Consider the following 15,411-nt stretch of genomic DNA (forward strand, 5'->3'; position numbering starts at 1 on the left):
AGTCAGTTTCGCCTGCTCAAAATCTCATCTCAGATCAGTGCACCTCTTTATGTGAATACATGTAAAGTAAAAGGACACCTCCGTCTCATCCTATGTCAAACTACCGGCCTGCTTCGCCAGGGAATCGGCTAAATAAACATACTGCGTGTTCACCTCCAGCAGGAGAACATGTATGCACACACAGCAACTATCAGCTGATAAGGGAGCAGATGAGAGTTACGCGGCCTCTTCAACACCTGTGCGGCATTGATAACGGGCGAAAATCTGAAATCCTGCACAGATGACATTTCATTTGATAAAAGGAGCATCCATCACAGGAGAGATCTTGTTGTATAATGTACGAGTGATGGTAGAAGTCCCACTGATGATAATGCAAGTTAGATTTGAGAAAAACTCCCAACTTATGATTCCGAATCAGATTCTAGCATCCAACACTGAAAAATCTCAAAAAGAAGTGAAAATCTGGTCTGAACATACTAAAGAGGTGGGGGTGTGGGGGGTGGGGGGCCTCCGCTTTTTTGTGGTGCAAATCACACAAAGGGTGTGAGATTGCTGAAAATCCTGCTTGCTTGGCAGATTCAGAGGAAGGCCGGGGGAAGTCTTACCTTGCAGCCTTCACAGGCGCTGACACCATAGTGGTACCCTGAGGACTTGTCCTGGCACACAAAGCAGGGCTTGTAGACGCGGGGTGGCGGGGGAGGCGAGGGCGGGCTTGGCACTATCTCTTCTGAACTGGTGCTCTGGGTCTCTATTGCTGCGGAGAGGAGAGGGGGGAAAAAAAGAGAGAGCAATGAGAGCGGGGTTAGCAAACACTATCAGGCCGGCGCTGACAGACGTTCGGCGTTAATCGATACGAGCGGGGATAAACACAATCTCACGAGCGCACACCCAGACACAGATCTTAAGCAATTCCCCCCTCTCCTCCTGCAAACAGATATGCTTAGCTATGTCCAATACAAATCACAAAAAGGCTAACTTGTAGGCATGCATTGGAAAAGAGCTTTAAAGTCAAAGATGAGCTTCTTATCAGGTGTTTTCAGTGGGAAAACGTCTCTTATCAAACCAGCAACGGCTGGAATCACTGCAGAAATCTCACTCATGGGTCATATTATGCATCTGTGTGTATGAGAGCAGCACGAGGCGGCCACACTGACAGAGAGGTTCAAAGTCTGGTTTGTCTGATACAAGACCTGGAATACTGCCTCCGTTTTCAAAATTCAGCGTTTCTCTAAAGCATGCGTGCTTGGATTGACCGCGGGATCGATCGCAGGCTGCAACGGACTCGTTCAAAACAAGCAGGGCGCGCTGCAACGTTTCTGTTGCGCGGCAGGTGCAACAGAAACCATCTTGGTGGCTGTCAAGGTTACACCGACCAAACAAACAACATGTGGCGCTGGGATTATGGAGGACAAAACCTGTCTTCATGTAATAAGAGTTGGACTTTGACCTCAATAGAGAGTGTGTTACAAAACACTGCTCTTAAATCAATTATAAAATCTGCATTCACACAACAGACGGCCAACCCTTGACCAAATAAGTCTATAATCCTGCTTTGGCGAGTGCTGATGCCGAGCCCGCTCCGGTCAGGCGAAAGCGGGCAAGGAGTGGAACCAGCTAAGATCTGAGCTGCACTTTAAAATAGTGCAGCTCTGCCAATGGGCTTCAATAACATTTGTTTTCATGAAGCTTTTGAAACTCTAGCATGTCTGTGCTGGCTTTGTCTACGGGAGCTCTAAAGATTTACTTCTTTTATTCCCCTCACTGCCAGCAACGATTAGTTTAAAGAGGTAGACTTCATCTGTCATGCTCCAGATGAAGAAATTCAAAGGAAGAATTACAGCTTATAAATACAAAAATATATTCACGCATTAGAAACGTTGTTTTTACTGGAAACTAGCGAGACGAGAAAGAGGGAGAGGGAGAGGACAAAGTGCCCCATGGCTAGAGCTGCAGTCACAGTAAGATGCCTGTTCGCAGTCTGTTATCTGAAACACATCAAGCAGGTCCAAGTGGGTTTCTGGTGTCAGTACAGTTAAGCCCAACTACAGGAAGCTCCATATTTCATTTCAACATCAATGAGTGATGCCAACTACAGATGCAATGGTCTATAGTTGGCATTGTGTCTTATTGCAGAACTAAAATCTATCACAAACAGAAAGAAGAAAATCCCAAAAATATTATATTGGTTATATTAGAAAATCGCACATAAAATGAGCGATTGAAGTCTGATGAGCATTTTATGTTTACAAACCTACGTCTGGGTTCGACTGAAGCGAACTCTGGTACGGTTCAAATGCGAATGCCAAGCGAACCAGAGACTGCTCCCAAAGCAGGAAATGGACTACAGCGCAGAGCATTTTGGGTAAAAACAACCAAAATAAACATAAGAGTCTTGTGCGGGTAGCAGGAGAAATGGCTAGTAATGTTTTTCCAAAGACAAAAGAAAAATCCCAGAACTGCTAAATTCTGACGCCACTCAGATTGTGGTTACATTTCATGAAGGAGGAAGTTTTGCACTCGGCGGGTCTCACTGGGGTATTGGGTTTAAACACTGAGAGATCCAGACGTTCTGTACCACCTTCCACAGGTTGCAGATGGCAGCTGGAGGTAAAGAGAAAAATCAATAAAAGTTTCTCCAGTCAGAAAGCGGAGAAGAGCCAAACAAAAAGGCCAAGATGTAAGTGAAAGAGCCCTTCTGTTAGCACACAGTGAAACATCCTTTTTTTTTTTTACCGGAAGCACAAAAAAAGACAACGAGAAACTTCTGCGGTCTCTCCAGAACAAAGCAGAGTAGCAGAGTATTAAGTGAAGCAGACATGAGATGGAGGGGCAGTGAGGGAAGCTTCGCCGTTGACGCAGGGGTCATTGGGAGCCACTGTGGCCCATGCCGCTGGGCGACGCAGTCACTACGCTCACGTCAAGCAAATTAAGCTTAAACAGGGCAGCGCTTACATAACGTGGCATATTTTCTCATCATCAGAAATCCATTCAGTTCTGTTCGCTGTCCCGCCATGCTTGACGGGGGCTCATTACGGCGTGGTGCTTTTAGGTGCTTCATGGGCATGAATACTGAAGAAGAAGAACAGAACATATCCTGAGGAGCCAGAGAAATGTACACTAAAATCTCAGATGTATAGTTTTCACAGGACAATTAAGGAAGTGATTAGTTTTCTCTCTCTCTCACACACACTCACCCATACTGAATGTACACTCTCTTAATGAGAGCACCCATGGAAATCTAGGACACAAGGACAAGAGTCTGTGAGGGGGCCGACGACCTGTAATTAAATACAATGGCTGGCTTCTGGAGGCCTGTCAAGCCGAGGCATGGAGCAAAAACAATGGCGGGCCTGTGGACAGAAACACAGAGGCTGAGCGGCGAGGACAGGGCTACTTAGGCCATCGGCTGCCCTCGCTGGCCCAAACTCCCATCAGCACCAAGCGGCGCACAAGCCCGACTATTGTGCCGTTTGCAGGGTGAAAAAAGAAATCGGATGCAGAGAAACTGAAATAAGTCACTCAGATTTACCAGAGGAGTTTTCGTCCACCTCTGGAAATGCAGATTCCCTTCAGTAAAAACACGGTGGAAAATATCTCTCCTGTGTCCGTAAGAATGCCTCACTGTGGGTTGTGAGTGACGGTTCTTATGGCCGTATGATGGAGCTGAGGACTCTTGGTAGAAGGTGAACCATAAACCATTAATCAAAGCAGAGGCGGGATTAAAGCGTGCCGGCCGGCTGGCATGCTGTCAAACCGGTCCCAGCGATGGGAATAAACAGCACAACAACAATCAGGTGAAACCAGTAAGAACAGACTGGAAACCAGACTGATCAGATGATGTCACGTCTCTCGTCCGACTGCGTGCGTCTGACAGTACAATATTTATTAAGCATGAAAAAAGCCTAAAAATTACTTATTTCTTTTTAGAAATAAAATGTGCCAGTCACAGGACTATAAGCCTGGCGGGCTGACAGGCTTTCCTTTCCTCCCCACCAGGCCGAGGATTGTTTGTTCATTTTAAATAGTTTTTACAAAGCACCAGTAAGAGTGAGAGTAAAGACAGATAAGCTAGGCTTAGTGTTGACTCATTAAAGTGGGGGAGCTGTCCACTCACTCGACCTTTGGACTCACATGCTATTGTTTCAGAATTATGATGTGTTTGTGGACATCAAAATGTTTGTGGCTTTTAACACTTTTCAACACAAAAACACAGTGGGCTGTTGGATGACTGCACTAGTGCCCACTACAGAGTAAACCCTGCAGTGGTATTTATTTGTGGGACAGAGAGAAGGCAGGAAGACATGCAGTAAAGGTCAGTGCTGGGAATCGAACTGCATCTGGTGCAGCTGCTATCTCTAACCCACAAAAATCCTTCAAATTCATTCATTCACTGAACTTAACTTTTGTTTTCTTTTTTTTTTAAAGACTCCAACTTTTATATTTAAGTACATTGAAATGCACTAAAGGTTCCTCAAGTAATTTCTACAAACAAAATCAAACTGAAGTTTTTTTTAAATGTATGCCTTCCTTTCATGATGGTTTCCAGGAACATTGTTAGTAATCAATCTATTCCCGCTTCTCTGCCAATCAAATATAATATGATTCAGAGGCTAGTTTGTCTCAGACAGTCTTCAAAATATTTGGCCTGTCATAAAAGCTCATTTTGGTGGATGATACATTCCCCCAGTGACTATTACGATTAATGATTATATTGTTGTTTTGATGCCATTTTCAAGTAACATATTGTCACTTTCCTAAAAAAATTTTCATTTTTTTGTCAAAAATGTTTTTTCCACCTCAATCATCTTTTTGCAAAAAAAGAGGTAGTGATTTTTTTTTTTTTTTTTTGCCGAAATCACCTAGCAAAAAGTGACTCAAGCCATTATTTTAGGAAGGTGCCAATATCGATAATGGCATAAAAATGCAAGTTCAGCTCTTTAAACAAAAGAACTTAAACATAACAAATAATGAGAACTATCACAAACATGGCAGAACTGTTGAAGAGCAGCATAAGTTTATGCCACCACCAATTGTTTTCAGCATCAGGGCTTGGTTTTTGTGATTTTACCCGTACCCTGAGCTGGACGCCATGGCGTGGAATTCATCTGCACCCACATGTCTTAACAGCTCGTGTTCTGAGCAGCTCTCGCACTCCAGAGCCGAAGTGTCAGTGATTTAATTAGGTTCAAGTTAGAGCATTGTCCAGTGCTGCTGTTTAAGGCCGCTCTGCGTACATAAAGAGCAGTGAGCGCGCTCAGGTTGAAGCCACGTCGGGAATTAGCGCCGGGCTAGACTTAAACGGACAAATAAGCACCACCAGGCTGAAATGAAATCTGTTCCGATGATGAACTACTCAGAGCCATAATCCTGACAGGAGATGGCCTGGCTAACATCACCACTTCAAAAGCAGAGAACCACACAGACGCTGGAGCCCACTGGCTATTATCAAGCCTCCAGACACTGGACTGTCTCAGGCCGGCGCAGCCGAGCAGTTCTCGGGGTTCAGCTCTAGGTTAGTTCTTTGAGATTTGATTACCTTCATCCCCACTGGTTACTGGGGCCTGGCTGTGAAGCATATTAATGAGATTTCACCATCATTAGAGGGAAGCTAACGACATTAGCAGGCTGGCAGGCTGGACTGTGGCAAAAAGAGCAGGAGAAAATAAAGACGGCAGGGACGAGGGGGTGAGGGTCTTCCACTTTGCTGATCCCTACTCAGTTGTGGTCCATTGTGTTCTCGGGGTTCCATTAGGTTAACTGGACACACACGCGCACACACACACACACCATGTGTTAAGCTCATAGGAGCTTTCATCCATACGCCAAGAAATCAGACAATAGAGCCAACGTCTGCAGAGAGTTCCAGAAATGATGCAACTGGATGGGTAACATAGAGGTCTGGGGAGAGAGAGCACCATGCAAAACCATACAGGTCAGAATATCAGACAGAAGAAATGATTCCAGACCACTCAGTGTTTCTCATGAGAAACTACTGCAACTTGAAAGAAAATAATAATAATAATAATAATAGTGGTGGGACTCCATTAAAATGTTCACTGAGTTAATCGCAATTAATAGAAAACCATATGTCGAGAAAATAAGCATAACTTTAAAAAATTTATTTATGGACCTTTTTTGGAAAAATTTGTCTTTACAAATGTGGACTCTGGACTCTGGCATTAGCTGTGGGGATGTCATGTTTAGCATTGAGATGCTATTTTAGGCTCGAATAGCTTAGGCTAACTCTTTATCACAACTTAAACACAACAGTAGTCTTCTCCAGTGTCTCACATCGTTTTGTTGAAACAAAAATGACAAGAGAATGTTGAATGAAGTGTTAGCTAACCACAGTTAGAGGGTATCGCCTGCATGTCAGCATTACAAGAAACAAGCAAATACAAAATCAACAGTAATGTGTTAAAGTCTCGGCCCTAATTATAAAACATGCAATTAAACATTTTATATTCTTTTAGAAATACCAATCTGAAAATGATGTCTCTAAAGATGACTTTGGACTTTATGTAAAGCACAATCCATGTCTAGATAGAAACATAGTAGTGGCAGCATCATCCTGCAAGGGTGCTTTTGATAAGTAGTGATGGAGAAAATGGAAAATAGATAGAGCTAAGTTCATAAATCACATAAAATTCCAATAAAACATTGACCTTTGGGGATGTACCATGACAAAAAAAAGGGCTGTGAATGCAACAGTCCAGACTTTGTACAAATGTTTTCATGCAGGAAAATAGGAAGTGTGCCAGAATATGTGAAACGCACGTGGATGTGGCATGCTTTGTCAGCAATGTTGAATAACCTAAAAAGGGAAATGGGACCATTTCCTCGCTTCTAGGGAAATCCTGCCATTCTCTAACAGAAAGTCACGGTGAAAAACCGGCTGGAGTTCGTTCCCTGCCCTCGCACTGATTACCGACACGGCGTCCCGACACGAGGCGAGGGCGGGTGTGAGGCGATCTCACTCACACTGACAGGCTGTGAGAGGGGCAGCACCACTGGGGTGTGTGTTTGTGTTCAAACACAGAGTGTGAACACTTATTAGGCAGGATAGAAAGAGAAATCTGACGGCAACGCAAGTGAAAACACACACACACACACACACACACACACACACACACACACACACACACACACACACACACACACACACACCAGAGAAAGGAGTGGAGGTTACCACAGGCCAGGGGAGCAGACACTGAGCCTCACGCCTCCTCACTGAAACCAAATCCAGTCTACCAGCTCTCATCCAGGCCGGCCTGCAGCTCCACTCTAAGCCTTCCAGTGACATCTTCTGCCTCCTCCCACTGAGCATCTTAAGGACACAAAATCCTTCTATTATCTGGATCCTCGCTGATTCCTTTGCCAAAAGCAATTCTTTCATATTCTCAAAGCATGCTTCCAATGCCAGCATGGGATGAAACAGAGATGAACGAATCAGCCAGTCGGCCACTGAGCTAAATGTGGAAACTTTTCCTCGCTTGTATGCGAATGTTGATCAGCAGGTCAAATACTGAATATTCTACATGTTCTTCCTGTTCATTAAATGTGTCAAAACAACTTTTATTTTTGTGTAAAATCATTATTTTTCTACCATGTTTCTTTTACAGCCTCTATGTTCTATTTAATTGTTGAATTAAAAGTTTTCACAATGAGTTGATCGCAGTCAAGAAAGTTCCATCGTACAGATGCCGACGGTTCTCACTCCTCTTTTAGATCTGCAACAATGAAACATTTAGGAACAGATTTGATATTGTTACAGTCCCAACCTTCCTGCAGAGAGAGGGCATCAAGTCTTCACATTAGGAGCAGCAATGCCATGAAGCTGCGTGTGGGAGGGAAGAAGTTGCAGCCAACAAGTGCCAAAGCATAAAACAAACCCACTTTGTTGTATTCTGCTCAGCCTTCCTGTTATCTCTGTCGCGGCCTGTAGGAACTGCACACACACGTCTTGAAATGTTGCAGAAAACACAGTTTCCTTTTAAATCACTGCGTACACCGCTGTGCTTCCTTTGAAATCAGACTGAAAACCTTACTGGCACTGAAAGAAGCAAACTTTGACACACAAGTCGCCACCGCAACCTGTGGAGAGATGACTTCTCTGCTTGGTCTGGGCGGTTGCCCAGGGTGATGTTAGTAAGGAGCGAGGTGCCCAAGAACTAGAGAATAAATGCACCGTATCGGTGAACGCCTTGAACAACGTTGGTTTTATTATGTGTGTGCAGTGAAGTATCTGAGAGTAACTGATAATTACTGATAACTCAACCAAAAGCAGCAAAAAAGGTCAACTTCATTCTCCTGCTGATTCTTAATGCATCCACCGACACGGTGCTCAGAGAGAAAACCTGCATCAGCTGATGTAGTAATAGATCAATCATTAACCGGAGTACACAGGCTCAAAACAAAGACCAGGTGCTGAAAGAACAACAAACTCAGAGGAATAATGAAGCCAAAACTCTGCAAAAATATATGAATTTTTTGTAAATATGCTCCACTGAAAACTCATCAAGTTGCCCAATTACAGCTTCACCTCATTCAAATACTGTAAAATAATCTCATGTGAACCTTTATTTGATTCAATTATTAATCAGTTGATCCAAAAATAATCAACATATCAACCCTGCACTGTATTGATATGAAATGTGAAGCCAAGCAGAAGAAGTTTTTCGCTGCAGATGCTTCCTTTGCTACAAATCATCGAGCTTTCCCTACAGGAATGCTGTGGTTGCATTTTGAGTCATAAAAAGTTCATTTTCTTATTTAAAAGCAGAATTAAATTCATTTGAACACATCTTTTAATGTATATTTAATATTGCAGAAAAAAGGCTCGAATGTAAAGTCGGCAAAATGTGTCAATAATGGATGGATTGATGGATAACTGAAATAGTCGCCAGCTGCAGCTGAAGTTAGTCGACTTAACATGAGACTGGAGCTGTCATGCTTTTGCAAGACAACAACAAAAATCTAAAGAATATTTCCACCGCTGTCGATGTGTCACGCTCCTTCAGCATGCTGCTCGTCATCACCACCATCATCATCACCATCATCGTCATCATCATCTCCTCCAGCCAGAGGCTCAGCTCGTGTCGCTGTGCCTGACAGCGCTCCATCTGAGCTGCTTCACGTCGATCCTGCAGCCCAACATGTCAGAGTCACAGGAGGGGCGAGAGAGAGATCAATGAAGAATCTCAGACGGTTGTGGAAATAATTTAAACCTGGCACGTCTATATAGAACATCTAAAATCAAGTTATGGTGAGCATTTTCCATATTTATACGGTGTTGTTTCACCGAGAGGCAGAAATGACAAGGAGCACGCCGCGGCTGACGTCTCGGTGAAATGACAGCCTGTTGTTTTGCTTTTTTTGTTTTTGTTTTCTTTTGCAAACGTTGTTGATATTCAAATTTCGTGAGCAGCACAGAAATGTGAAGTGACAGCTGCGGCTACGGCCGTTGCGGCCCGCGTTTGAAGGCTCCGCTCGCCGCCGTATCTAAATCTTGATGGATGGTGCTCCAAATTGGTGCCAGATAACTAGCCCATCTAGAGTGCTACAGCTAGAAAAACACATATGTGAGTGATAAACGAGGGCCTGAGCAGAGGCCGAAGGGAAAGGCGGAGTCCTGCCTGTTCTAATGATCTCTGTCTCCCACACCAGGGAACGCTGGTGTTTGTGTTGGAGCAGACGCAGGGAAAAACCAGATTGTACTTAACATAAGAAATTTATGACATTTCAGCATCAGAGCGATGCATTTTCTGTTTCTTTTTGCAAAACGGCGTACATGGATGTCGTGTGGATTTATTGATTATTTTTGTTAGCTGCCAGCGAGGCGAACGGAGGCGTCTGGGTTTGGAGCATGCTCAGTGCCGGGCGCTCCGTGTGCGTCAGCGTGGTCCTGTGAGCGGGAGAGGGGGAGGTCTGGTTTCCATCAGCGCCGCCGTGTTCCCCGGGACAATCCCCGCTCCGCCAGGCCTCCAGCACATCAGCACACCAGGTTTCACTATCAGCAGCTCGACGGCAAATGGAGACGGAGGAGAGAACATGTGTGGACAAACTAGAGTGTGAGGGGGGTGTGAGGGGGCCGGGGGGCGGGGAGTGATTGAGCAGATGGCAAAGGTGACCAGACTTTGAGCAAAGACTTCATGTTAACCATAGCGACTGCTGCCACATGTCGCCACTGTTGTAGGTGATTAGGAGCCTCCTGACAAACCAGAGGACAGCCACAGAACAGACCACAGCTAAAAACACTATTCAACTCTTTCACCTGCTCCACAAAACGTGCCATTACACAGAGGAACGAAGGAAGACGTCTACAAGATTAATTATAACAGTTAGAAGTGATCGCATTTTAATTGAATAACAGACAAAATAATCCACATTTTGAATTCAAGAATCCTTCCCCCTGCCACTGTTTACAGATGTTGTTTGTGCGAAACGCGCTAATGCAAAGGTTCCTTTTGGATTTGACCCCTAACCCTATTCTATTATGAATATATCCATGCGCGCATTATTTATATCACAAAAGACAGCTTAGAGGGCAATAATTGTTTGGTGAATGTATTCTGAGAGTCATTAACTTTTGTGATATTTTATTACAATAGTTGGACAGAGTGTCAAGGCAGCAGACAAAAATGGACCTTCGCCCAAAGGACCAAAGGTCGCAAAGTGATGCAAGCGACGATGAGAAAGAGAGGAAAGCATGAAACAGGAATATACTGCAACTGATATCGTCGCAAGATTTACCGACATCGTTTGGGTATTTATTTCACAAAAAAAAACCTAAACAGTTCCAGCAGAGATATGCATCCGGCTCATTAAATCAAAACTTTCCAGGATCACCTTTCACTGCAAGCAGAGCTACCGGCCTTTATGAAGTATGACCTCATCACATTTGTATTATTATTGTTTCTACTTTTCAAAATATCTTCAGATCAGACTGGACGGATGTGTCTGAATTTAAAATGTTTGTAAGATGACAGAAAAGTATTTATCCTCCTCCACGACTGAACTTCCACATCCCTACTGAAGGAAAGCACAGCATGATCCTGCCACCGCCGTGTTTCACCATATAGATAGTTGTATTTAGAGTGATAATAGATCATTAAAATTGTACTGGACGATAAATTGTCCTAAGAATAATTGTGATGAACAATAATGTTGCTGTTTTGTGACCACTTTCAAGTAATGGTCGCATTACAAGTTCACCCTCTTAAAGACTAGAACTTTGATTTTGTAAAAAATACACTTAACACCACAACTGGAAGATATTTTAATTAAATGTCTAAACAAAATACAACAACTAAACACAACAAGTAAAGAAACAAAAAACAACCATGTGAAATCATAAATAAAATGGATTATAAAGTCTAATTCAAACACAGCTTGACCATATAAAGGAAATTCAGCTAATTTAAATTTTGTATGTGATTAATTGGTTGCTTATTGCAACAGATTTAGTGAAGAAAGAAAAGATTAGGTTTATGTTATCTGTCCATAAAAAAAGGTATGTTTAAGGTTACAAAATGTGAAAAGTTTAATCATTTCAACATCTATTGTTTCTGAAAGAAAAAGAAAAGAAAACAGCATCAAGAGGATCAAGAAAATATCTTGGTGGGGGGAGAGGGAGAACCGGGTGACCTCCAGCATCAACTCTCCCCCTGCAAAGTACCAGGGAGCAACTCTAACCCAGCAGCTGTCAATGCCTGCTGAGTGACAGTGGAGCTATGCAAGCTGGCACATGCCCCGGGGTGACCGGAGATATCTGGCATGAGTTGATGGTGAGGGACATGACGGTGGGCAAAAGAGGCCAAAAGTCAGCCCTCATCGGTCAAAGGGTGCCAGGATGAGTGTAGACAGAGCAGAGGGAGGAGGAAGGGAAGGGTGTTTAAAAGGGCCTGTAACGCTGTCAACCCACAACAAGTAGGGCGAGCGTGTGTGAATCCAAACCTGAGGCTGGAGTTGATGAATTCCTCTAATGATTATGGAGGATTCACAAGCGGGCGCAACATTTATCGGCAGTAATCGCTTGTTTACCGTCAGGATGAGCAATCAGAGGTTGGGAAATGTGGAGGCAGGAGGGTCAGGGTTCACCGGCAAGCTTCAGATGTGAGAAAAATGTTTCAAAATCACAGATTAAGTAAGGAAAAAGAAAAAGAGTGGACAATGTTTGCCTCACTGCTTAATGAAAAAAAAGAGAGAGAAAGAAACCGAGACGGTGCAACCAGAGTGCAATCTGCCTTTGCCAACTTTCTTAAATAATACGCCCTTCCTGGAGAAACCCAACAGCTGGGATGTCTCTGAAGGTCGTCTTTAGAGTGTGACAACAGCACACAGACATATGAAACAATCTCAAAATGTTTTAGTTTCAACAAAAACAAATGAAAAGAGAGAAAGAAAACATCATCGTGAAACATTAAGCTGCAATGTTTTGCTGAGTTTCTCCTCGTCGGCTGTTCGATTGTGCTAAGGTGGCTGACTGTTTGGTTCTGTCCTCTCAGACGATAAACAAACTTGCGCTCATGCATATCGGAAGTCCGTAGAGGACAAAAAGCAGTTGTTAGATCCGGGACGCCAAAAACCGGGTCCTTTTCACTCAAGTCGCTGCAGGCCTGAAACGATGCCGAAATGTTTTGAAAGAGAAGCATAGGGAAAAAACTAAATGTCTGCATCATTCACTCTGCTCTGCCTGCTTCCAGTTTCCACATTCCACCACACACACACACAAAAAAAAACTAACAACATCAGACGAGATGGAAGCAGATCTTCCAGAGCGTTTCCAGCAACTGATCAGGGATGAGAATGATTAGGAGCCACGAGAGCCAAGTGTGATTTTCTGCTTAAATGAATCATGATTTTCAATTGTTTACATCATCAGTCAGACAGAAACATCCTCATCTGATATTTTCAAAGTGTGGTATATCTCTGGTACAAGATGCTATCATATTAAAATGAGTGAGTTTTTCTAGTCAAAGGGAAGTCTGAGCAAAGTACAAGCTATTAGCATGAACCCTGGCTATGTAAGAGGGAACTTTAAGCTCCACATCCTAAATCTAATTTTGATACTTTTATTTATAAGTACCACAGAAAGTCACTCTAGAATTGCCCAGCTGAAAACACTTGGTTACTTGTGCATTTTAAATTATGTATAAGGAAACATTCTGGGGACAAGGTAGAAGCAGAAAAACAATACGCTAAAGACACTAAAGTTGATATCCACCACTAGACAGCTGGCTCAAAAATAGCTTCTGCACTTTTTTCTTGCTTACAGAAAAATGCTAATTTGGTTGTTTGGAAATACAATACCATACAAAACAGTGAAAAAAATGATCACAGCAAGCAACTGAGATGAAGGTTACAGACCAATCTGTGGATATTTCCAGTCTTTCTTTGTAATGTAAAAGCTTCTTAGCAGTCTTAAGGGAACTTTTTTTTTTTTTGTCTAACTATAGTCAGCCTGGGCTCATTTTCTTCTCATGGAAGTAAATGTCAACATAACCAGAAACATATAATTCAGTCTTAGAGAGCAACAGGCCTCCAAAATATTCATCTGACAAAGTCATCAGAAAGAGGTGGGTGGTGGAGCAGAAAAGCCTGCTCGGAGCACAGTAAGTCATTCAAAAACATTATTGTTGCGAGATTTGAGACAGATGATTTCAATTAGCGGAGTGATTGTGAACACATTTCTGGCCTCTGCATTCAAAAACAATCGCTGGGGAAGAAAATCCTGGAAAATGCTACTCATACGCAAGCTAGTCTGCCAGCCCTGAAATTACACCTATACACATTAACAAGAGCCTATTCATCTTTATTGGGCTGAGTGCCACACACAGTGCCTCTCAGCGTTTGAAGGCCAGAGGACCATCATGAATGCTTATGCTCGAGTGTTTGCTCTTCACTCACTCTAACAGAGAGGTTATCTACCCATTGACACCCGCTAATCCAATCTGACTGGCAGTATTCAAGGCTCTCTGTACTTGAGCGCATATTCAACAGTTGAGGAAGCAGGATCATAAATATGGAAGGGCAAAGGGCTATTTGCATCAGAGGGCTGAAGTGGATTTGCAAAGGGGCAGCAGGAGGCGGATATTAAGAGGACAAAAAAAAGAGCAGAAAACAAGGGGGTGGGGGGGAAAGGTTCATGAAGACCCGGAGAGAAGAAAGAAAAGCAAAAAAAAAAAAAGGGTTGAGCGAGAACGGCTTTGTCATGTTAAACCGCTCCTCTTAACGCATGTTCTCCTTTTTCTCCTCCTCCGATCTCCCCTCTCCTCCTCTGCGGATAACAATAGTCAATCTTGGGGGGGATAGATTACGAGGGTTTTGATCTCCTTGGCTTCAGAGTGGGAGCGTGACAGTGGAAGTGGGTGGGTGGGGGGAAGGGTTGAGCTCGCTGGAGACGCCTGTGCGTGACTCGGGCTGGCTGAGAAAGTGTGCTCAGCGAATGACCTCGTCATCGGACCGTTTCTCTCAGTCACCCAAAAAAGCTTGGGTTTGGCCCTTTAGTTGCTTGTCAGCGTAGGCCAGAGATGTATTAGTTGTTCTTTTTCTGCTCTAACGCCTCGGCTGGTTGAGGTGCATTACAGAAAAACATAACACCCTTCATAAATGTTTGGGGTTTGATTGAGAACGCAGTAGAAAAACTGTATCCTGACATTATCCTGTTTTAGATCTCCATGATCCAGGGAAGAACAGAGACTCCAACGTCCAACAACATAAAAATGTGTTCAAAACACACACAAAAGCAAATTCTTCATATATGAACTCAACATTTATACTATATTTCCATCGGTATTACAATTACTATTGTTTGTGGACAGCTTCATCTGCTTCAAGGCCAGGTTATTGGGTTTGAAGAAGCTGCTATAATGTCCCATCTTCTGACATGGAAGTCTCCCATAGACTGGAGACCAAAATTGTTTCATTTATTACATTTTCAGCCGCTGTGGTTGGCTTCCACACTGCTCTGTGTCAGTAACCTGCTCACCCACTCTCCTGTGGCGGCACTGCACCAAACACTGCACCAGCACCACTTCCTCCTTCACAAAATGTGAACATAAATGCCATCCCAGCGGTGTAGGATTTCTCTTGTCTTTGGTAAAAAAAAACAACAAACAAACAAAAAAAGTTCTCTTTTTAGCGATACACACGCGTGTTTGTTTCGGTCAGCAGTTACCCAGAATGCCCTTGACGTTCATATGTATACAAACCACAACAAAGTTAACTTCAACCAGATTGAGACCGAGGTTTTCAGGTGGAGTTCACATCAGAATTTGATTACACATTCACACCTCCCAAAACAAACTGGACTTTCTAGATAAATGAACTACAGTCGGTTAAGGAGGACACATCAGGGCTGATCTTTTACCAAACAATCCAGAGCTTCGTTCTTTATTTTCTATAAAACAA

At 43.3% G+C, this 15,411-nt stretch overlaps 1 protein-coding gene across 4 annotated transcripts in view; it reads right to left on the bottom strand.

Moving 5' to 3' along the window:
- Positions 1 to 15,411, bottom strand: part of raraa (retinoic acid receptor, alpha a) — a 176,827-nt gene that overhangs the window by 16,917 nt on the left and 144,499 nt on the right. For all 4 annotated transcript variants that reach the window (XM_055057572.1, XM_055057570.1, XM_055057571.1 and 1 more), the window contains one exon: positions 606 to 754. In XM_055057572.1, coding sequence (XP_054913547.1) covers positions 606 to 754 — 149 coding nt within the window. The remainder of the gene's footprint in view (positions 1 to 605; positions 755 to 15,411) is intronic.

Source organism: Poeciliopsis prolifica, unplaced genomic scaffold (assembly GCF_027474105.1).
Source record: "Poeciliopsis prolifica strain line A6 unplaced genomic scaffold, Auburn_PproV2 SCAFFOLD048, whole genome shotgun sequence".
NCBI lineage: Eukaryota > Metazoa > Chordata > Actinopteri > Cyprinodontiformes > Poeciliidae > Poeciliopsis > Poeciliopsis prolifica.